The sequence below is a fragment of the Coturnix japonica genome, chromosome 2, assembly GCF_054131305.1.
Source record: "Coturnix japonica strain WE chromosome 2, WE-NBRP24, whole genome shotgun sequence".
NCBI classification, from domain to species: domain Eukaryota; kingdom Metazoa; phylum Chordata; class Aves; order Galliformes; family Phasianidae; genus Coturnix; species Coturnix japonica.
In genome coordinates this window covers 76,003,916-76,026,577 of record NC_140664.1, presented here as the reverse complement: position 1 = coordinate 76,026,577, position 22,662 = coordinate 76,003,916, and the positions used below count along the sequence as shown (strand labels likewise).

General features: G+C 41.8%; 1 protein-coding gene across 2 annotated transcripts in view; it reads left to right on the top strand.

The window, feature by feature from the left end:
* EXOC2 (exocyst complex component 2) overlaps positions 1–7,254 on the top strand; it is a 119,430-nt gene extending 112,176 nt beyond the window's left edge. For both annotated transcript variants that reach the window (XM_015854490.3, XM_015854493.3), the window contains exons 26-28: positions 1,842–1,903; positions 3,417–3,476; positions 5,600–7,254. In XM_015854490.3, coding sequence (XP_015709976.2) covers positions 1,842–1,903; positions 3,417–3,476; positions 5,600–5,693 — 216 coding nt within the window. In that variant the 3' untranslated portion in view covers positions 5,694–7,254. The remainder of the gene's footprint in view (positions 1–1,841; positions 1,904–3,416; positions 3,477–5,599) is intronic.
* The last annotated feature ends 15,408 nt before the right edge of the window (positions 7,255–22,662 follow it).

The following is a 22,662-nucleotide window of genomic DNA, read 5'->3' as shown; positions in this document are numbered from 1 at the left end:
AATCTCATTGATTTAATGATTACTGTCACTGTAACAAGCAGGAAGACCCAACCCCCATTTTTTATTGTCCATGACAGCATTCTTACATTATCATGGGAAAATAAGTAACCAAATGAAAGCCTTATTTTCCAATTGCTGTTAGTAATTGCATGTAACAGACAATTAACAAAGGAAGATGACAGCCAAATAAGATTTACTGCTAGTCTAAAACAGTATCTGTGAACAGCAGCAAAGATATCTGTTGTATCATTTTTGTTTGACAAGATGACCCATCATATGAACTCACTGCCTAAACCCTTAAATACAAGGAATTTCTCTCCCTTCTGTAAATTACTGTTCCTTTTCTGTTCCTCTGAACACTGTAAATCTGTGTCACTCAAGGCAGTCAACAGCAGCATGGGAGTGCTCTAGGCCTGGTCAGAATGACGAAGAGACCTGTTCCCTAAAAGAAGTCTGAATCTGTATATCCGTATCAAATGGCCCATATTTTCACAAGATTTGCCTTCACACCATGGTTTTTTTTAGTCTGTCCCACAGTACTGGAGTTGGACTTAATGATCCTTGTGCATGCCTTCCAACTCAAAACATTCTACTGCTATCTCCTAGAACTTAGGAAAAACTCCAAAATCACATGTGTAGGACTTGAGTCTCAAGTCCCAGACTGTTCTACTTGGAGTACTATGCAGAAAAAGGTGAAACATTCTGTGGTGAGAAAAGCGTTTCTTATGGGTATAAAATTGGTGGTTTCTATCTTATACTTTGTGCCAGAATGTTCTGGCACAAAAAGAAAGTATTAAGCTCTTGGCTTTCTCCCTAGGGGAGAGATAAGGAGAAAGACATAAAAACCAAAATTTTTAGTTGGAATCAGAATTAAGTGTCTATTTTGCATGATTAAAGTTTTGTTTTGGAAAAGCAATATAATATAAATTTGGTTTAAATATAGATATGTAATTACTAACTGGAATTAAATTGTAAATTGTACCTTCATGATGAAGAACTGAATCTGAATTTGGATGAAATTCAGTTTATAATTTAAATGAAATGCTTGATCACTTTCTGAATATTTTTGTTTTACATAAAACTTATGTCATGAGAACAATTATTTTTCAAAGACTGAAGGAAGATATAGGAACTTTGGTTAATCTTTGACTTCATTGTCTAACATTATGTATGGTGGAGAATGGTGTAGGTGAAAATCATCATAGGATCACAGAAAGCTTAGGTTGGAGTGGACCTTAAAGATCATCTAGTTCCAACCCCCTGTGATGTACCTAGACAAGCTGAACCGTGCAGGAGTGACATCCTCAAGCTTATGTGCCCACCAGGTGACAGACGAGAAGCAGACCAGAACCATTCTACTTCCTCATCTAATGGAAAAAAAAAATTCAGCAGCAAAGTCAAGAATAAAACATATATTGACAGACTTTTGTACTCCTGTTTCCTTCCTCCCTGGGCAAGCCATACAGTGAAAAGTCAAACTCGCTGTATTATTTTTTTGTTTTATTTTGCTCTGTTTTTAAGGTAGCATCCCTCTCCCTTTCTATCACAGAACTGAAAAGACAGAGCAAAATCAAAGCTTTGTTACTGTTACTGGGAGACAAACCAATGTTTTTAGGCTGTTTGACTTGAATCAAAAGTATGAAATTTATTGCAGTCTCCTAACTGACGAAGCAGCGTGGCAACCAGAAATACAGGAAATGAACTGTTACAGGCCAAGGCTACTCACTGCTGTAGCATGTTTTAGTTTTTGCTTCTAAGAAAGATGAAGGTTTGGGACAGCGGTGTTCTCTTGATCAGAAGACGTTATGTCATTGTTTCAGTACTTGTATTTCTGTCTTTAGGCAAGACTTGAAATCTGTGCTTTGAGGGATACGGTGGCCATATATCTAACTCCTGAAAGCAAGTAAGTTCTGCTACATTTTCTGCTGTTTTCACTGTAATGGAATCGTTTGTAAACATGCAAAAATACATGATGTAAATTAAGGATTTTCAAAAGATTGGTTCAGGTATGTGATATACTACATATGTATGTAGAAAATTAATTACTTCTAAAGGTTTATCAGTTGATTTGAATTTGTGAACACAAACCAGGTATTCCTCATCCTTATCAAATGAGAGTTGGAAAAAAAACAAAACAAAGTTCTTAGTTGACTTGCTAAAGAAACTGTTGTTATAGCAAAAGCAATTGACACTGAGTTTCATCCCATTTATCTTAAAGCACACTACCAAGAGTCTGCCAGCCACTTCAGGGAGGGAGTAGAACCAGAGACTAATAGGATCCCCTCATAAGGACATGGAGAGTAGGGCTTTCCACAAGCTTGTATATTCTCCTCCTTTTTGAATGAAAACCTTCAAAAGGCTTTTAGCAATTTGTCAGTGAGGTGCAAGATTGCAGATAAGTACTGGAGGACATGCTCATGCATACAGCATTATAATGGGGAAGGAAAGTGTTAGCAGCATCAGTGGTTGATGTAGTCAAGGCATGTAAAAATACAAGTCATGAAAGCTGTCAGCAGTTTTGAGTAAAGCTGGTTAATTGAAGTTTCTGAGCGAGTATTTTTTGGGTCTGGATATGGGTGTTTTCATTCATTGTTTTTTCATTTGCCTACGCTTTTGTTAGGATTAACATTACATGCTCCCACAGATTGCGATTTAGTCTTCTTATCTGATTAGTATTTTGTAGGAGACATTACAGGACTTGAGGCCCTGATATGTCTTTATATCACACATGATAGAATTCTATGGTGTCATTGATTTCAATTTCAAAAAACTTGCTTCCCTGTTCTGAGTGTTTGACAGTGACGTAGACCTAAATGTAAGCTATTTGGCACCAGCTCATATTGAATAAAATGAAGTTGCTGTTGTGAACTGTGGAAGATGGAGCTTCATAGATGTCTCTTTATTTCTGGGCTCTTCACTGGTAGTAGTTGTCCTAAAGTCACCGTTTTAATTTTGTAGAGGAAGATTAAATCAATCTGTGCAGGAATTGCATCATTCCCTGCACTTCTATTCCACATCTGCTGCTCAGAGAGGTGTGGAACTGCCTTCCTTGGAGATGCTCAGAATTTGACTTTGCCTCAAGAAACCTCCTGTATCCTCAGAGTTGTCCCTAATTTGAGAGGATAGTTGGACCAAGAAACCTTCACTATGTTCTAGGTACAAGGCAGGCTAGCAACTATCTATAATTTTTCAATGGTCTGCATTGTCAGGCGCTGTTTTAAATCAGTGGCAGATTGAACATTTCCTGTTTGCATCTGTTGTACTTCATACTAGGAGAGCTGAGAGACCTGCTTGAGCCCATGGCCACTTTGTTTAATTTGCACATGAACATCAAGTGCTAAGTTAACATTTTGTTAATTTAACTGAAAGTTGAGACTTGTACCAGGGGAATATGAATATTTTTGTTTTCCTTGCAGCTCAAGCTTTAAGCAAGCTTTGGAAGCCTTGCCTCAGCTCTCAAGTGGAGCTGACAAAAAGTGAGTATACTGCACCTTCTTGTCTTTCTTCTGCTTTCTGGAGCCACTTTCATATCAGAGCTTTACTAGAAGAGTGTTAACTTATACTGTATTTGACCCTTTAGATTTACAGTGTAGAAGGATCTTCAGACAGGGTTAAAAATTACCTATTTAGATAATTCTTGTAATTCATCATATCTCATTCATTATATGGCCTATTAATTTATACAGAGGAGCCAATGGCTTTGTAGCATATGTCGCTTTCTCATTCTAGTCTTATCAATTCTCTGTAGTTTTATTTTTATTTTATAAATTCAGTTCATTTTAGCTTTCCATGCTGATTTTAGTTTCTGTGAGGTCCATTGTCTTGTCTTACTGAATTTAACAGCAATAAAGAAAATACCAAGTAACAAAGTGCAAGTTTTCAGTGGCTGATATTTAGGCAACTCTCAAAACTGGCTTGCTTCATTTTAGAAACAAGAAGAGTCTTTTGTTCTGTCTTAACATCAGGAGGAGGCATTTGGGGTTCTTACTTCCCCACCACAGCAAACTTTGAGAACCAAGCTGCTGCAGTGCACTAAGTACAGTATTTGTTAGTTTATTTTACAAGAATAGCTTAATACATAATAATATGGTAAAACTAGAATGGATTTGTCTGAAGTATATTAGAAAAAAAGTTGAGCTTCTTTGTACAATCCATGATCCACAAACGGTCTTCTCCCAGATGTCTTTTGTATTCAAAACTACCCTTCACAGGACATAAGAAGTCTAAAGATACCTTCTTGCTGCCTTACTTAGCCTAATTAAACACAGGAATCAGTTTTGAGACAGTTCTTTCAACTCAGACTTTCCACAACACCTGTAGGCTTGTTTGTTTTTTGATTTATATTTTCTCCTTAGTCACAGGGACAGATGAGAATCAAGAACTCCTTCATTTTTACATTTGTCACAGAGTTCTGAGCCTTAGACAGTGTAAACCTTGTTGCATTTCTCAGGTTGCTAGAAGACAATTGTCATCATCCCACACGGCTCATTATAATCTATATCTCATAGTCTCATAGTCTCGTGCGGGTTGGAAGGGACCTTAGAGATCATCGAGTCCAACCCCCGGGATTCGAGCCTCTGTGTAGCAGAGCGGCACTTCTACCACTTGCACCACAGGGGATTTGAACCCGGGCCTCCGGTGTTGCAATGCGGCATTCCTACCACTGCGCCACTGGGGCACACGTGTAATTATATTAAATAATACACATTTATGCACTGATTTAGATCCGATCATTTCTGTTTATTCAGTCATTAGTGTGATACTGAATGATGAGTGTGGCCATAGGCATCTTCCAAAGGGCTTTCTGAAGAAGCAGATGCTGATTTTTGTGGTGCGAGTTATTCTTGTTTTGTGTTGTTGTTTTTGTTTTTTTTTTAATTGACATTCAGTATAATTTATTCTGTTACTGGCTGTTTAGTAATCAAAACTGTAGTCTGAGAGCTATAATAAATATCATCCATTGTACCGTGTACCCTTTTGGCAACAAACTATTGCTATTGTCCAAAATGAGCTCACAGATACTTTGTTACCTAGAAAGATTAAAGGCATATGTTTGCCAGGGAATTAATGATTCTCCTGGAGCTACCATTCAATTTCTGATCTTTCAGCTATGATCCTTAACAGAAACCTGTGGAATACCTCCCAAGGGCAAGTTGGATAACTCACATTCGCAATTCAGCTGCAAGCTAAAAGCCTTAGCTGTAATAGGAATACAGGTTTTATGGCATATAGACTGACAGCTTTCTTACAGCAGTACTGTATGATTCTCTCTACTATTTCTTTTACCACTGTAGTTTGCATATGTATTTCTTTAAGGAAAATGGTCTTCATGAGGATGGAAAGGCACATAAAGGCCTATTTTATAACCTTGATGAAGTCTTTGTAGTTGTGTGCGTCCCCTCCTCTCATCACAGATCATCCCAACGTAGATGCTGTATTTCTAAATATCTGTAAGACTGAGATATTTAAACCTGGTCTAATTCTAGGCGCATTAGTTAAGCAGGCAGTGCATTTGAAGTCATGGACAAAATAGTTGAAATTTTTGGCAATTGTTCACTTTTCAGAATCTGCAGAAGTTGTAAATAATTTCCTTTTACAGGTTGTTAGAAGAGCTGCTGAACAAATTTAAAAGCAGCATGCACTTGCAGCTGACCTGTTTTCAAACGTCTTCATCAGCAATGATAAAAACATAGACATCAACGCAATACAGGCAACTCAACAAATGAACACCAATAAACGTCACCCATTTTTCTGTACTACTTGGATTTCTTTGAAGACCCTGAGGAAATCAGAAGGAATTTCATTGAAAAAGAAATGATGAGATCCAACTCTGAGTAATGGCTTGAGGTATCCTGCTGAGTGAGAGTTCTCTTCATGATTATCTTGACAAAATGGTTTTCTGTCTACTGTATTTCATTTGGTGGAAGGGACTAAGTTTTGTTTACATACACTCTTCTTGGCTGTATGTTTGTGAAGAAATCTTTATTTATTTACGTGCTGTATTCTCAGTTTCATTTGTTAAAAATATGTTTGAATGTATTTCTAGCAACTGTTGCCTTAAATTTGAGTATTACACGTGCTGCTCGGTGTTTCAATCTGTCACTTTCTGGATGTAGAGCAGTGCTGATGTAAATGACTGGAAGACTCAGCTTCTGCAAGTTGAGAAGTATTCTATAAAGATTACAACCTACAGGTGATTAATAAGTATTCAGATACAGTATACTGGAGGACACTACTATTTCTATGCTTAACAGTGATCGACTTTTTTTCCTGCTAAAATCTGAAGTTGTAATGGTCATTAAGTCTGATTTCTTGGAAGGCTTTTATTTTCTTTTTTCTTTTTATCTGGACAGATTTTCCTCTATCTTTAGTGTTTCCCTTCTGTTTGAGTACTGGTGTTAACCTTCACAATTGTTTAAAATATTTAAGAATATTGAAAAATACTCTTTAGTATTAAGGACTACAATAGTAAGCACTTCTGACTGTGCTAGGTAAGCTAAGGTGGAGCACAATATGTCATTGCTTTTGCTATTTAATTTTCATTCTTGTTATCTCTTCTTGTTCTTACAGTCTTTCTATCACTGTCTTCCTCTTCTGTCTTGTTATTCAGTCTTCTTTTCACCACCGGTTCCTGAATTTGTTCGGAGGTGAACAGGACAAGAACAGTTTTGCTGCTATTAGCTTACAGTTACACAGAGTTTATGAGCTGGCTTCCCAACAAAGAAGCAGGACCAGATTTGACACTGATGCTCATTTTGAGACTCAATAAAACATGGAGGAAGCAACTAATATAAAGTGGTCTTGTGGCATGGGGTGGGTTTAATTTTAACACTGAAATCACACACTAAGTAAAATATGCAAAAATTATGTATTCTTTCTATACTTGCAGAAACTGTGCATTGAGTTATCAATTATGTCAGCTTATGTATTTTGCCAGTCTAGTTACACGCTTTAAAAATACAACACACAGTTTCAGTAATTATAAAATGCTGTGAAAAAACAGCTTGATACTGATGTATTTACTCATTAAAATTGTGTATATGTAATAATAGAGTGTTGAATGGATGTTTGAAATTTCAAACATATGTCGTTAGTGGATTAACAGGGAGAGTCGTTAAACATCTAAAGCAGTGTTGTTTTGTTAAATGTTGTCTGTTTGAAGCTGGTCATGGTCTCAGATACTGGTATGAACAGAAGTAATTAGTTTGATTGTAAAGGGTTACTTTCAGAATAATAAAGTGTTAGGAAAGATGATTGTAAGCTTTTCCTGAATTCTTTGCTTTCCAAGAAATGTTTTTCTGGATTTGTATCAGAAATGCTCCTAAGTATTGAAAACTTAACTCACTGTCTGTGCTAACGTAATAGAGGTCTGGGCATTTTGTATGGTATCATTCTGTTGCGTCGCCTTGCTAAGGTACACTGTGGAACACGTCACGAACAGCAAACAAGAATAATGTGTGAAGAATCAAAACATTGCTTGAATTCAACCTGATTTGAGGTAAATGCTGGTGGTCAAGCCAGAGCACCGGATCTCCATGAATCCAGCATTATGAATTAAAGAAGACACTGAAAGTTTCTGTGGAAGGAGAGTTAGTGTTGCAAGGACTTCATAGCTGAGGTATACAGGTTGCTGCACTTCCTCAGAAAAAAAGAAGTAGTGATCGGTGTGGCTTTGCAAAAAAAAAGAGGAAAAAGAAAGGTGTAAAGATAGTATTGGACATGGAAAAGGATGAGAGACCACATCAAAATACAAAGGGCTCGCAGAGCAAAGGGAGGCGATAAGGAAATTAAAGTAACAGAAGTGAAAGGTAAGCACTGAAAAAAACTGCAAGAGAAAAGTGAATTACTACATTAACTTTGGACCTGTAGGAAACCTAAAGGCTATTCAGCCTTAAGAAAAAGGACACTGATGTAGAAACCTGGAAAGCATTATTTCTCTTTAAAAAAAATAACGAAGTAAATAAGGTTGTGAAATACCTTGTTAAAAATTGGTGAAGTTTTAAAGGAAAATTCAGTGATACATTGTTGTTGAAATATTCAGCTCCTGGAGATGTTGAAGCATTCTCCTGTTATTCTGTATTTATTTTGAATAGCCGTGAATTGCTTAGGCTAAAAGCAAAGAAATAATAATAAAAAAGAACAAAAATTGTATGAATGTAACAAAATGGGCATGGGAAGAAGGCAGCAGAAAAAATGCTTAAATAAAAATGGTGGAAAAAATAAGGGGAAATTCATTACACTACATATCTGGAAGGTAACTTATTGAAATGGATCAAAAAATAGCATAAAACAAGGATGAAATACTGTCCCTTCTCACTCACTAGATATTTATTTCTTAAATTAGTGCTGTTTGGAAACTGTGTTTATGGCATGTGCTGATAGTACATTCTTGTCCAAGTTAAACACCTTCATAAAAAGTTCTAAAATCAATTTAGAGCTTAAAATATTAAAAGAGAAATGGTAAGTTTCATATACATGCTGAATTTCAAGTGTGTGAACAGACCTGGGGCTCCTTGCTCTGATCTCCTTCAAGTGTTTAAAGTCTGCCCACCACTTGAGGATCAAGTCAGTTGTATCTTGTGCCTAAACCCCTTGCATCTTCCTCTAGTTGCATATGGAGAACCAGAGCTCAACCCAGTTTAATTTCACTGTATGGCAATAGAGAAGGAAATGAGAAATCTGTGCTTGGGGTGCTGTAAGGTTATGCTTTATACTTTTCACTGTAGCAGAGATGTGTGACTGTGAAAGGTGAGGGTTTTTTTGTTTTCAATGCAGACAGCCATTTGCCTTCCAGAACTAAAGAAGCATCTATGAAATAATAGCATGTTTCTCTAGCGGTATTGAATAGAGAGATGGACTGTACTGAGCATGGACTCAGAAGAAAAAAAATAAACTTAGTCATTGTTTATCCTGATTCTACTAGAGTTCAATACTCTTACATACGTTCAGAAAAAAAGAAGGGATCAGAATTTATTGTTGATCATAGAATCATAGAATGACCTGGGTTGAAAAGGATCACAATGATCACCTAGTTTCAACACCCCTCCCTGCCATATGCAGGGTCACCAACCACCAGACCAGGCTGCCCAGAGCCACATCCAGCCTGGCCTTGAATGCCTCCAGGGATGGGGCATCCACAACCTGCTTGGGCAACCTGTTCCAGTGCGTCACCACCCTCTGTGTGAAAAACTTCCTCCTAATATCCAACCTAAACCTCCCCTGTCTCAGTTTAAAACCATTCCCCCTTGTCCTACCACTATCTACCCTCATACACAGCTGTTCCCCCTCCTGTTTATATGCACCCTTCCAGTACTTGAAAGCTGCAATGAGGTCTGTCCAGAGCCTTCTTTTCTCCAAGCTAAACAAGCCCAGCTCCCTCAGAAGAAAGTGAAATGGAAATTGTAGACTTTATTTAAAAAATTTTTAAAAATAAAATAAAATAAAAATAAAATTAAAAAAATAAAGGAAAAGAAAAAGAAACCAGATAATCCAGATGATAGTGGAAGGAAATCTATGGAGCTCTCTGCTGAGTCTGCTGAGTAAGATGTAGAATTTCTCTTGCCTGCGAACATCTCACATGAGAGATGAGAGAGAATAAAAGTCACTGTGTCTTGTAAGTTTGTTTTAAAAACTTCAAGGGATATTCTGATTAATTTACCAGTCAAGAAAACAAAATCCTGCTTGAACATGCATCTCTACTTACATTGCAACCTTTTATGCTCTGATAAAGAAAAAGGCAAATTTGCCTGTTGTATCTTCATTAGCAACATTCATGTTCTGTATTAGATATTAATATGGCATGTGCACGTGTTAGAACGCTTGTAGACTCATGAGGGCTTCGGCAGTGTTAACATCTGACACTCTTAAGGTTCTTGGAGGAGGCCATAGAAAGCACTACATGGATAATTACAGGCAAATTAATTTTGCACAAGCTATGTTACCTGTTAGAGTATTTCAGCTTCATGTGGTTGACAGCTTGTTTACTGACTTTGCAGTACCTGCTAAGAGGTTATTTGCATGGAATAAAGGGGAAAAATTCCCAGTTTTGGGAATTATCGGGAGAACAGTTTCATTAGGAAACACAATAGCCACTTCTGTCTTTGTCTTTTCAGTAGATAATCAGTTCTGGCCACAGGTTAAAGAGAAAATGTGTGCAATTCATCTTCCCTTCTCTTTGTGCTGTTTGCGTTCTGAAGCTTGTCTTTAAGTTTACGAGTCTATATCCAAGACGATGTGTTTATTTCTGAGCAAGATGTACAGCACCTAAATTGAATGCTTCTTTCAGTATGACTTGATGGCCCAAGATGGCTTTAATTTGGACAGTCATTGACACATCCTTGAAGTCCTTTGAAATAACGTGTGTTGATGAGTCACTTTTAACACACTTTGCTATATCTTTCATTGGGAGCAGTCTCGTGCTAATATTGGGTTAGCAGCACAGAGCTGCTGCAGTTTATTCTGGGGAGCAGGCAGTGGGGGACTGAAAAGGCTCGTTTTTGCACCTCATTTTTTTTCTAGTCTGAATATCCAAGAAGCCTGTGTTCCCTTTCCCTCGTGGTCTCACTATTTAAAGGCTCATAATAGATACTGTGCAACTCTTCTGCTAACAGTCCTCTTCAGGGTCAAGACCGAGTAAGGAAAACCTTCAGCCAAATTCCTTTTGAATTGGAAAATTTAAACAACTTGAGGAAAAAAAAGAGTAAGACAATGGAAAGTGGAATCCAGCCTTATTTGTAACAGATGCTATTAACACATGCTTAGTTTTATAGCCTGTCTTGGCACCACTTTGCCTCTTTCTTGTGAAATATCTTCAGTATAAAATACTCATTGCCATTCCCAGGCAAGAATTCCTAAATAAAATGAGTTGATAGACTCAGCGCGGTTCATTAAAAATGCATTAAATGCAAGTCACAGATTAAGAATTAATTTATTAAGGATAAGAGTTCTCTCTAACTCCTGAATTGGGCTTAGGTGTGCAGGTAGGGAGGACAACTTTGGTTAGCACTCGTGTGCTGCATCTTTCTGTGCATAGACAGTACCTCTGCGGCAGAATTAATACAGTTCTGATGTGAATGCACAAAACAAGGAAGCCCTATCTAGACTCCAACCTGAAGCCAGGAGTACCTGTTTCTAGAGCCATGTTGATCTTAGGAGCAAGAGTCTTCATCTCAGTGGCAGGAGGTGGTTTGTGCCTCTGTACTAAAGCAGCAAAATTTCTGTGGCTGCAGATTCTGCTTCAGCCAAGTGGAGTACGTCCCTCGCCTTTCTTGGTTCATAAGCAGATTTTTAGCTCAGAATGTCAAATCAGATAATTTATGAAGTAAAAACTGCAAAATGAGACAGTCTTTCTCACTGCTCATTACTCACTTTTTCTGATATATTCCACTCATGTAACCAGATTGTACTTCTGCTCACAGGGAGGGGGGGAGGGGTGGGGGGAGTTTCCCCTTCCAGCTTATCTTTTTAGATATTCAGGAGATAATTAAAATTCAAAATGTTAACGGTGCTACTTATTTTTAGAACCCGACATAAATATGGGCAGACAAAGATTTGAAAATAAATTAATAGACCAGAGTGCTCTCAACCACTTGTGGTAAAAACGTTGGTAGACACACCTGTTGTAACCCTCCTTTGTGCAGCCTGTGCAGGGAAGAAAATCTCCCTCCATGTCTCGTGGGACATTCCCACCTGCCAGTGCTGGGAGCAGCAGAGGGTGATGCCTTGGTGCAGGTTGCGAGACACTTCTCTGCCTTAACTCAAACACCACCAAGCCCCACTTAAATGTTCTGCCATCTTGCAATCTGCCTGTTTTGAAACTTAAAAAATCAGCAGAACTAAAGTTGGTTAAATGAGCTAAAGTTGGTTAAATGTGTAAGGAAGGTGCCCACTGTAAGCACATTTTAGCATTCTGTTATGCAGCCGCAGCGCCAGGTTGGCTTTTTAGAGCAGTTATTCAAAGTTTATGTCAAAAGGGGAAGGTGATTTCTAACTCATGTATTTGGTGTCTGCTTTACAAACCCAGGTGGTTTGTGGATTAGTTTGTTAGTAAAATACCGCTTTCTGAGGGTCCCAAGTAAGTGCACATCTCTTGATCCTCAGTAAACTCTGCTATTTCAGGACCTTTAGTGCCAGTACAGTCTGCGTATGTATTGATAGCCTCCTGACAGTGCTACAGACCCTTCTGAATTGTGCTAACCGTTCTCATAGCGCACCACAACTCATCTCTTTACTTTTACAGTGGCCCCATCTCGTAACTTTGTATTACCAGCTTCACAAGCAAGCAGATTTTTGCGCCTAAGGTGGGAGGCAGGCAAAAAAAAAACCAAAAAAACAAAAAAAACAAAAACAAAAAAAAGCAACAGTCAAAGAGCAAGAGTGCAACACTGGATCTCCTTGCTTGTGCCAGCTGTGCCTAACCGTGGTAATCACAGTCTGCTTACCAACAAGTTGCAGCATTTATGTATGCCTGTCATCTACATTCATCTTTATCATGCCTTACATTAAAACATAATTGCAGTCCCAGAGCTGAACTCCTCATGTGCCCTCCTACAGCCATGGTTTAAGCTGAAGTCAAGATTTCTTTGGAAAGAAGGAGCAAAGCGGTATTTGGTTGCTTAGTATTATGACTGAGGATGAGGGAGACCTACGTATCAGGTTTGAAGACTGCTGAATCCTTGTAGATAAGGACCATTCAAAGATGAATCCTGACTTTCCCTAACAGATAGTGTAGGTGCCTCTTCGTACAGCTTTTGTGCTCCCAAGACACCTTGTTATGGTGTTTGGCTTATGGTGTTATGAATGCATTCTTCTATGGGGCTGAGACATTGCAAAGTTGCCTAAAATGCTCCAGCACAGCTCAACAGGGTCTGAGGCTGCCTTACTGCCATCCTAGCCTGGACATCCACCCTCACCTCAACTGCAACCTAAGAAGGTTTCAGGGAAGGTGGTTGCTAAAGCACAGAGGATCACACAAAGAAGAGACTGGAAGCAGGGACATATGGCTGTAGGGCTGGATGGGTCAAGACCAGCCTTGCTGGAGATGGGACAAAGTGCCCCATGGCTCGTGGCAGATCAGCCTCCATGCCTCGCCTGTGGCCTCACGCATTGATGCCAGAGCGGAGGCAGAAACCTGGATCCAGAAGTCCGGGAGGCTGAGATGTGGCCAGCTTTTGAGGCTTTGGAGAAGGCAGTCTTGTTTTAACTCAGCTTGTGATTTCAGAGCGTGTTCAAGAAGCGGTTTGCAAATCCAGAGTGGCTTCTAACATCACCCTGGGCCTTTGATCTCTGACTCTTGCAGAGAAGAACTTCAGAACCTGTGAAAGCTGAAAAAAAGAGAAACCACCCCTGTCGCTACCTGGTGCTCACCAGCTTCACCAACAGAGCTGCCCCAGGAGGAACGTCACCACTGTGGGGCGGTGACTCAGCCCCGCAATGAGTAGGGGGTGGGATTGAGAAGTGCAAAAGCCCAGCTCTGCCCAGCAGATCTCACCCTCCCAAAGTTTCCTTCCAGAAGTGAAACACGTCAAGTTATCTATGAGATGATGGGTGTGAAAGGACAAAAAATAACTCATGAATGAAAAATCATCCAGAACTTTCTAGACAGTCCCAAGCGCGGTACAGGGCTGAAGTAACTGAAGCAGCATCGTGGTTTGTCTCTTTGCAGCCTGAGGTCTGACTGACTGATAAGTATTCGCTGTTAAAAGCAGTTCAGCGTTCTTGGGGATCCTTCTTAGTCAGCCTGACCACCTCAGGTTGAACAGCTCTCAGATTCTGGTTTACGCACGACAGCTTTGTTGCAGAAATAAAGGACTAGTCAAAAGCACCTCCATACACACCCATATTTAAAGGAAAGTAAAACCAGCACAGTGCTGGGGCTGTAATAATCAGATGTGTACACATTATGGTCAGCCCTGGTTGACCACGTGGTAGTAAACAGTCATCTGGAAATGGGTGCTTGAGGTTTGCAGGGAGGTGTTATCAGTACTTGTAATGCTACATTCTGCACAACGGAGTGTTTTTCCCATCAGTTGGGTCCAGGATGAAGTGTGTTTGCAAGATCTGTCTAGCTGCTTCACCACTGGTGTTCATATTATTATATAAATTTTTTTTTTTTTTTTGGTTGAGCTGATACAAGTATGAGTGAATCTCACTAAATGACTCCCCTTTGAAAGTGGCTGCTGGCCAATCTGCAGTCAAACATCCTTCCTGTTCTTTCATCGAGCTGCAGCGAGCAGGGAGGGGAGCAAAGCTGTGCAGGGCTGCTGGGGACTCATCTGAAGCAATGTGCCAAGCTGCAGAACATTAGGATTTGGGGAGTGGTGCCCCAGGCAGTCATTTCCTTCTGGTCTTCATCTTGGCTTTTTGTTTTTTCCCTGTTTCCCATATCTGCATTTTGTTTGGGTTTTCAGCTACTAGATTCACCATGTTCCAATGAAACATGATTTCTGGTCTTTTGTCAGAGCTCTGGGGTTTGTTGGTCCTTTTGGGTTTTGCGTTTCTTTTGTCTTCGGCTCAGTTTGTTTTGCTTGAATTTTTGTTGGGAAGAGGTTGTTTATCTGTGATTTATTGGACTGGGGTGTTACTCTAGGAGGATTTTGCAGTGGCAGTGTCCTTTCCTTCCCACCAGTATGTTATTTCAGTCTTAACTGAAGATTTTCTCTCTGGCAAAAGATAATGTGATTTATGTCATCTGCTCTGTGACATAAGAAATGGTGCATCGTGACCATGGGATAGGACTGTACAGTGCTAGCAGTGGGACAGTGATACTGGCGAGAGATGGAAGCAAACAGAGAATCTGTGTCTCCTCAGATGTGTTCACTACTCACAGGCACCAACTTTTCCTATTAGGTTTGTCCCAAAAGGTGGAAACTCAGGGAAGGAGTGCTCAAGAGTGCTCTCCTTGCACATGAAGAGGAGTAAGTGCTTCAACCTAATGTGATGGAGCAGTCATCCTGCATACCTGGTGGCTTCGTGGTAGTTTCACTACTGTATCCCTGCAGTGTTTAATGGCTGCGCCAAACTGCAAGGTTTTTTCTTGTCCTAACCCAGGAGCCCTACGGATGAGAGGGAAGAAGCTGAATTACCAGATTTTCTGTTGAGCTATTGCCTCAGCAGTACTTCATGGCTGTGAGTTTATAGATCATTAGAGAGTGAACAGCTCAAACACTGTGCATACTCTTTAGACTGTTAGCATAACTTGTGCCGAGAGCAGTAACTGCAGTTAACAGTTTATCACATGCATTACAACAGTTGTCTTGGGTAGTGTTGATGGTTGCTGTGTGAGGTCACTACCAATGCATGGCCCAGGACCACTCTTCACTTGGTCTGGGGGAAAGTGAAGCCTTCAGAGACACTCCATTTCTTTCTGTAACCTCCAGCCAGCATTGCCCTCCTGAAATGCACCCCAACCAAGGACCAGCAGAACCATCCCTGCTGCTGCACTCACAGGAGCTCCAGCCCAACCACACCAACATGGACAGCTGCTTGTCACCCCGAAACAAGTTCAGAGATAAGCACAGGAGGTTCTCAATTTCATGGAAGCCAGCTCAGACTAGAAGGCAGCCCCTTCATTTCAAGAAACCTCATTTTTCACTTGTAAAGCACTTTCATTCAGAAAAAAAAAAAGAAATAAGTGAGGGGGGTTAGAAGGGAAGCAGGGTGCTACCTCTCCCCAACCATAGCAAATACACCTGCACAGCCATTCTCATTCTTTGAAAAGAAGTTTTAAAACACATGTTTTAATGGGGCACCAGCAACTCCAGCAGTTGTCCGATGCTTCCTAACACCATTTGCATGTAACACTGTCAAATGACAACTGCTTGGGCCAGGAATATTCCAGGTTGGAGTCTGCCCCATTACTTTTTTTTTTTTCTGCCTGGAAATTTTAAGTGCTAATCACTTATCTGGAAGAAAATAAGCTCTTTTTTCCCCCTTGCTTCAAGAAACTTGGTGACCTTTCTTTTCATGCCCCCAGGCTTTGGAAAAAGGAATTGAAATGTGGCAGGTTTTTGGCTTATGTGTCAGGAACTTGATGCTCGCCTGCTAAAAAGGCTGCATCCAATTTTTACCAAGTTATAAGCCTCTGAAGAGAAAATCATCTAGAGCACTCACTAAAGCTGGACACATTAAAACAAATAATCCTCCAGAAATTCTCCTTATCTTTTTTTTTCTGGTCTCACAGCTCCTCATGAGCTTCTCACAGGTCTGCACCCAAGCAAAATCCAGCGAGGTAAATGGATCCCCAGCCCCCCACCAACTGCCTGAGGCTAGTGGTGGTAGGGTGTGAGGTTGGCCTCAAGGGAGTCTAGAATAAACGGCAGAGAGAGAGAGAGCGAAACAAGGGCATGGGAAAAGGGAGAGAGAACAAGATACAAGAGGATCCAGCAGGCAATGAAAGACCAAGTGCCTGGAGCACTGGGGGGACTGTATGAGAACTCCTCAGGAGGATGATAACTTAAAGTACCTTCATAAGCTAAAGCAGCAGGCTGCACCCAAAGGGTCTGACATAACATCAGTGTATCTTGCTTCTTTAGTTAAATGTCTCTTCCATTTCTGCTACCTTGAGCTAAGGAAATAATGGCCTGCTGAAGTAGGGTTAACGCAAATCTCACATGGAGAAGACTAACATTGATCTTAACTACATAGCCTTCATAATTTTCTATAACACTGTATATGAAGTGCAAAAGAAAAAGTAAAAAGCAAAAGAGAAGAAAAACCAACCCAATGCAAGTCAGAGATCTGAAACTTTTCTGATTAAAGAAACTTCCTACGAGAGTTCAAGAAGAGGCACTTTCAGCAGCAGTCTTTGTAAATAAGTTGGCTTTGTAAATGATGAGTGAGTTTGTAAATAAAGGGACAACTGACAAGCTAAATACCCACCATGTCAAACAGAGCTGCAAAGGAGGCCTGTACCTCTAAATGATGGTCCCTGAGGCCTTCCTAATGCCTGTGATTTGTGCCATATGTAAGTGCCCCTTACCTCTGCTCTTCTGTTCTAGATCCACTGAGACGCATTTTGTGGGCTACAGTTGCATCCCTCAACACTTTTTGACTCCTTTTGCACCCACTGAAGAATTTCCCACTGGCAAGAACTGGTGGCTAATCACTTCAGGTGCAGACCTTGCACAGAATTATGGGATTTCCTCCTCCTTTAAGATAATGAACACAATTTCTCATAAAAATGGGTTGTTGGTGTTTCTGAGTGGTTGGTTTTGATTTAGGTGATTGATAGGTATATGTTCATCGTCACCACTACAATTGCAGTTTCAACTCCAAAAAATGGTGCAGAAGCTTTTCCCTTATGGCGCTGAAAGGATACAGGTGATCTCACTTTAATCCTCAGCTCCGCTATTACTTCTCCCATGTGATCACTAGTGAATTGCTCAGCCCATTCAGAAGCAACCCTGAGCCTGTGCTTGCCTCCCACTGCTGCTGCACAGCCTGTCAAAGCCACTTCACCATCAGGCCAGCCAGGACCTTGAAGCCCTAGGGAAGGGCTCAGGTTGTATGTAGGCTCATCCAACCGTTATGTGTTGTTAAGAACTCACCTGACAATTGCAAAGAGGGCACAGACCCCCTCCTTCCCCATCTGCAATTGCATGCATGCCTGCTGCTCCTTTGTCATCTCTACATGGACATGGAGAAGCAGGCAGTACTCCATCGAGGACAGCAGTTCTTGGGCAAAGGCAGAGTCTGTGACTGTGGACTCACCAGCAGGAGCCATGGGAGCTTCTCTTGAGGCTACCTGTGGCCAGGAACCCACAGGGCTGGTTACAGTATCCCTGAAAGCCCATGGGAGATGCAGGTCTAGCACATAAGGCTGCAAGAAGTGCCATTCCCAGCACTGCTAGGTGTTTGACTCCATTTGAAAATGCCATCCACATTTTGAGTTGCTTTATTTCCTTTTTATCAAAACCTAGATCTTCTTTTTGTTATCAGCTGTCTCTCTGTGTAGTCTCTTGAAGGTGTTGGTAGAGGGGGGATCTGATTAGTTCGGCTTCCATTCTCCTGCCATTTGCCTCACTGATGCAGACAGGAAGCTTCTGAGGACAAGAAATGTCCCTTATTACATGCTTCTTCTCTGAGTAACCTCATTTTGGTTTGATGTCTAGACAGTAATGCAGAGGAGAGCATTAATGAAAACGAAGAGCTGAATTTTAGAAAGTTCTGCTCGACAGCCTCACAGCCGCCTTCACTAGAGATGGAGCCAAGTCTTTGGGTTTTTAGAAGGTTGGCATTTGCTGGAGCTTTGGAGTGATTCATTCGTTTTTCATTTGGGCTTCAATGAGCAGATGACCTGATTTGTGTGTGTACTTCATAGCGCACTGCTTTAGTTAATGTACAAGGAAGCAGCAGAAAAAGGCACGCTGATTATTTATTTCTCAGAAGTTGCCCTGTACTGATGGGAAAAATAAATAAATAAATAGGTCATTTCAAGTTGCCAGTATGGAAAGAGATCCCTCACATTCAAATTCCCTAACAACGCTGAGCCTAAGTAACATCCCAAAAGAGCATTTGCCAACTCTGCTTATAAACGTATGGGCCTAAGGTATATGTGTATGAGACTTTCCTACATAGATACTTCAAGCTGCTCGAGTGATCTCTGTTCTGACCGTTATGAATCTTTGTTTACGTTGCCATGACTTTGTAAAAGTGCCAAGAGAGAACAAGGCTGGCCTCCTGGTAATGGTTGCTGTGAATCAGTGCCGTATGCAGAGACTCTGAGTCATCAATTTGGGAATCTTCAAAGTAAGCGCACTTCCAACTCTCATCACTGTAACGCATATGGAGGAAAAGGGTGCTGGAAACACTGCAGTTCCTTGAGGCATTTGGTTGATGGTTCTGGAGATCTTCAGAGTTGTAGACATGCTGAAAGCAAACCTATTGCTGCCTCCAAGGTGCCAAGGTGCCTAGACTGAATGTTGAAGCACCACTGCTCGCTTTCCTTCTCTTGGAGTATGTTTTAAGGCTTGAGGTTGTATTGCTTAGCCCTTCACTACAGGAAAATATGGCTCTTCATTTTGCAGCTTGGTGATGCAAATTAAAAAAGAAAACCAACAAAACAGGAAGGAAAGCATCAATGAAAACTCTAATGCTCCTTGGGGAATATGAAGAGAAACAGGTTTCATTTAAGATAACAAACAAAACAAAAAAAAAAAAAAAAAGGAAAGAAATAAAACCAAAAACACCACCAAGAGCAATAAAAAACAGCAGCTCTACTAAGAGTTGGATGGGTCAGTGCTGCTCTTTGGAACAGTCCCAGCAATGGGGACTCCCCAGCTGTGAGGTCCCCAGCTCCCGCAGCAGCTCAGCAGCTCCCTCCCCTCCACCACTTCTGCACTGAGATTCATATGGTGACTGCTGCAGTAAAATCAGGAGCAATGAGAACTATATATAAAAGGGCTGGAGTAAAGGCATGTGGCACCTCGATTCTACTTCTGAGTAAACCTTTTGTTTTTAGCAAAACAGGCACAGCAGTGCTGCTCCAGCCAGCCACAGGCTCAGCTTTCCCTGTGGATGCTGGCAAGGAGCAGCAGGTCTGAGCCTCAGAACTGCAGTAGGGATGAGTTCTGCCTCCTCACGCTGATGGCCAGCCTTGGCTGGTGGCCTTCCTCTGGGGACAGAGGCATCGCTATGCTCTGCTGGTCTGCCTATAGTGCTACAGATGGGTGGCTGGTGAGATTGGGCTGGGCCAGAGCCGGAGGCAGTGGTGCTGGTACAGAGCAGTGGCCGCTGCCTGGAAGTGGGCTACTCTTCCATTCGTTGTTTCTTTAATTATTTTAATTTTTATTTATTTGTTTCTCTGAGTTTTTTTGTGGGTTTTATTTTTTTTTTTCAATGGGAAAACTTTGAAGAATTGTTGCTTTTCTCCCCTCTCACTTGAATGAAGTAAAAAAAAAAAAATAATAATAATAAAGGAAGCCCAAACCCCAAATGTCAGAAAGCTCCCTGCTTCTTCTGCAAAACAGAATTCTTATTGTCCGGCAGCCCCAACTTATTGACAGGCAGAAGCAAAGCAGACAGACCTGTGACGGCAGTGGAAAAAATAAAGAAAGAAAAAAAGGGGGGGGGGGGGAAAGAAAACCAGAAAGAAGGAAGAGAAACACCCTCCTACATGGGATGCAGCTCAATACCCAACAATGATGTTGCTGCTATGAGTGGGGCTTAGGCCCTGGGTACCCAGGTGCTGGGGAGCTGCCCTGCTGCCATATCCCACAACCAACCCATCGGTTGGGGGTGGTCCTGATTCCCTGCATCACTCAGAAATAAGGCAATAAACTAAAGTTCCACTTCCAGCATCTAATATGGTGCTTTTGGTTTTGCTTCCAGCTGTTGAGGACCTACATGGTGTTTCCTGCCCCATGGTGGCCCAGGGGGATGCAATGGTAGGGTGAAAAAGCAGCAGGGCTGCACCTACTCCCCGCAACACAACTACTTTTGAAAACAAAAACCCCACTGATGTGGAGTTCCTGATGCCAACCACAGAGCAGAAGGAACGACTCTTTTATGTGAGTGAGTGTGGTCTAGCAGCCTCTGTGTGGCTGGGTCACTGCAAGTATGGAGCTGTGCCTGCAGATGACACATGCTGGTCCTACCTCAGCCAGACCAGGCTCCTGCCAGCCCCACTGCTTCCCTTGAACAAGATGCCATAGAAAGCCATTTGAGACAGATGAAATGCAGCAGTGGTGGCTGGGGAGCACAGGGCTGAAGAACTCTGGGTCAGCTGGAGCTGCTCATTATGGCTATGTGCATAGCACAGTCATGCTCTGCTGACAGCTCTTGCCATATCGATGGGTTACAACTTGAATCAGGATACAAATCTTAGAATCACAGAATGGCTTTAGATTGAAATGGATCTTAAAGTTCACCCAGTCCCAAGCCCTGCCATGGGCACGGCTGTCCCCCACCAGCTCAGCTGCCCAGGACCCCATACAGCCTGCCCTTGAGTGCCTCCATGGATAAAGTACCACAGCTTCTCTGGGTAGCTGTGCCACTGCCTCACTACCTTCTGAGTAAAAAATGTATTCCTATCATCTATCATTCTCGTCCCTTCTTTTAGTATAAAACCATTCCCCCATGTCCTATCAATATCACAGATTTTGTCCTCTTGCTGTTTATAAGCTCCCCTGGGAGGAGTATGATGGGCGGGACAGGAGGCTATGCCAGCTCAAGCCAGTGCTCACACAGGCAGCTCTAGCTGCAACAGCTCTTCCAGTGCTAAGTTTTAGCTGGGTGTCATGTGTTTACCCTGAGGAGTCCTGAAAGAGCTCCTTTGTGCACCATAGCAATGGTGCATCCAATACATTAGGGTTGGGTTTTTTTTTTCTTTTGCTGCTATGCAGTGGAGGTAAGAGGCTTTTCAAACAGCTGAAACCAATTAAGCAGACCACAGGTGTGTGCACAGAGGACGATGCCATTACACGCTGTTGGGCTAAGCTGTCTGGTGAGTGCCTGACTCACTCTAGAGCTGCTCCAGCTCTATGGCCAGGCCCGTGGCTGTGAGTAGGGTCTGCCATCACTGTGCTCCTGGAGAACACCAGCCCTGCCACCTGCGTGGCACACCATGGGCCCTGCTATGGCACAGGGACAGTAGGCATGAGTAGAGAGGTTCCCAGGCAGCCTGCCCATCTCCAACACCCCACAGCGTTTTCTTTCTCAACCACAGCCTGAGCCCCTGCAGCATAGTGCTACCTGTGCACGGCGACAGCCAGACACTCGGCATCGTTCCCATGGTAGCCCCTTTTCTTTTCTTGTAAAAGAACTGATTCAAGTAAGTTCTGACTCTATATTCCCACCTTTGCTTGACAAACAGAACAGGGAAATGCCATTAACACGCAAGCGTTCCTCAAACCACCTTGTTTTTGCTAGTCGTGCAATGCCAGTCACAGTGGAAACACCACTTCCTCCCACGTGCTGTCAGTGCCTAGACTGTAGTTATTCGCTTTTAATTGAATTAGCCAGCCCAACGCTTTTCTGTTATCCTATACAAAGCCACTACGTTCTGCAAACACCTTGCTGAAGTGACTGAATCAGACAATGAGATAATTCTTTCCACCGCATAACTCACTTTGGTTAGAAATTGGCCATCAAAACACTGGCAGCTTTGCTCACGAGCCGTGAGGTTCACGGGATGTCCTCTGCAGTTAAGTAACATCACAGACCTGCTCCCAAGCAACTCTGCAGTTTAAAACTTCACTGTCACTGGGGGTGAAATCTCAGACCACAAAGTCAGGATTTCCAGCCCCCCAGCCCTTCCCTGCTCAGTGTCCACAAGCATCGTGTGAACACCTCCATTTCCATCAGCATAATACTGCTGATGTTGCTGCTGTTGTTACCATGATTGAGCACAGCTCAGAATATTCCTTAGACAGAACAGAATACTTTTTGCTTTAACCCTTTGCTTTACCCTTAAGCCTAAGGAGGGATAAATAGCACTTGCACTTTCTGTGCTTGCCTTGAACGCTCAGTTGCTCCCAGTGCATTTAAAGCAAGTCTGGGTACATTTTGAGAGAAGACAGGCATGGGATTGCTTCAGGAGTGGATGGGTGACTTTGGGCAGCTCCTGGCCACAGGTTTACTCGAGCTGACACTGACTTTTCACATGCCCCTTAGCAAACTTCACCAAATGTTTCCAATGCTCAATCCATGCTTATACAAGACCCA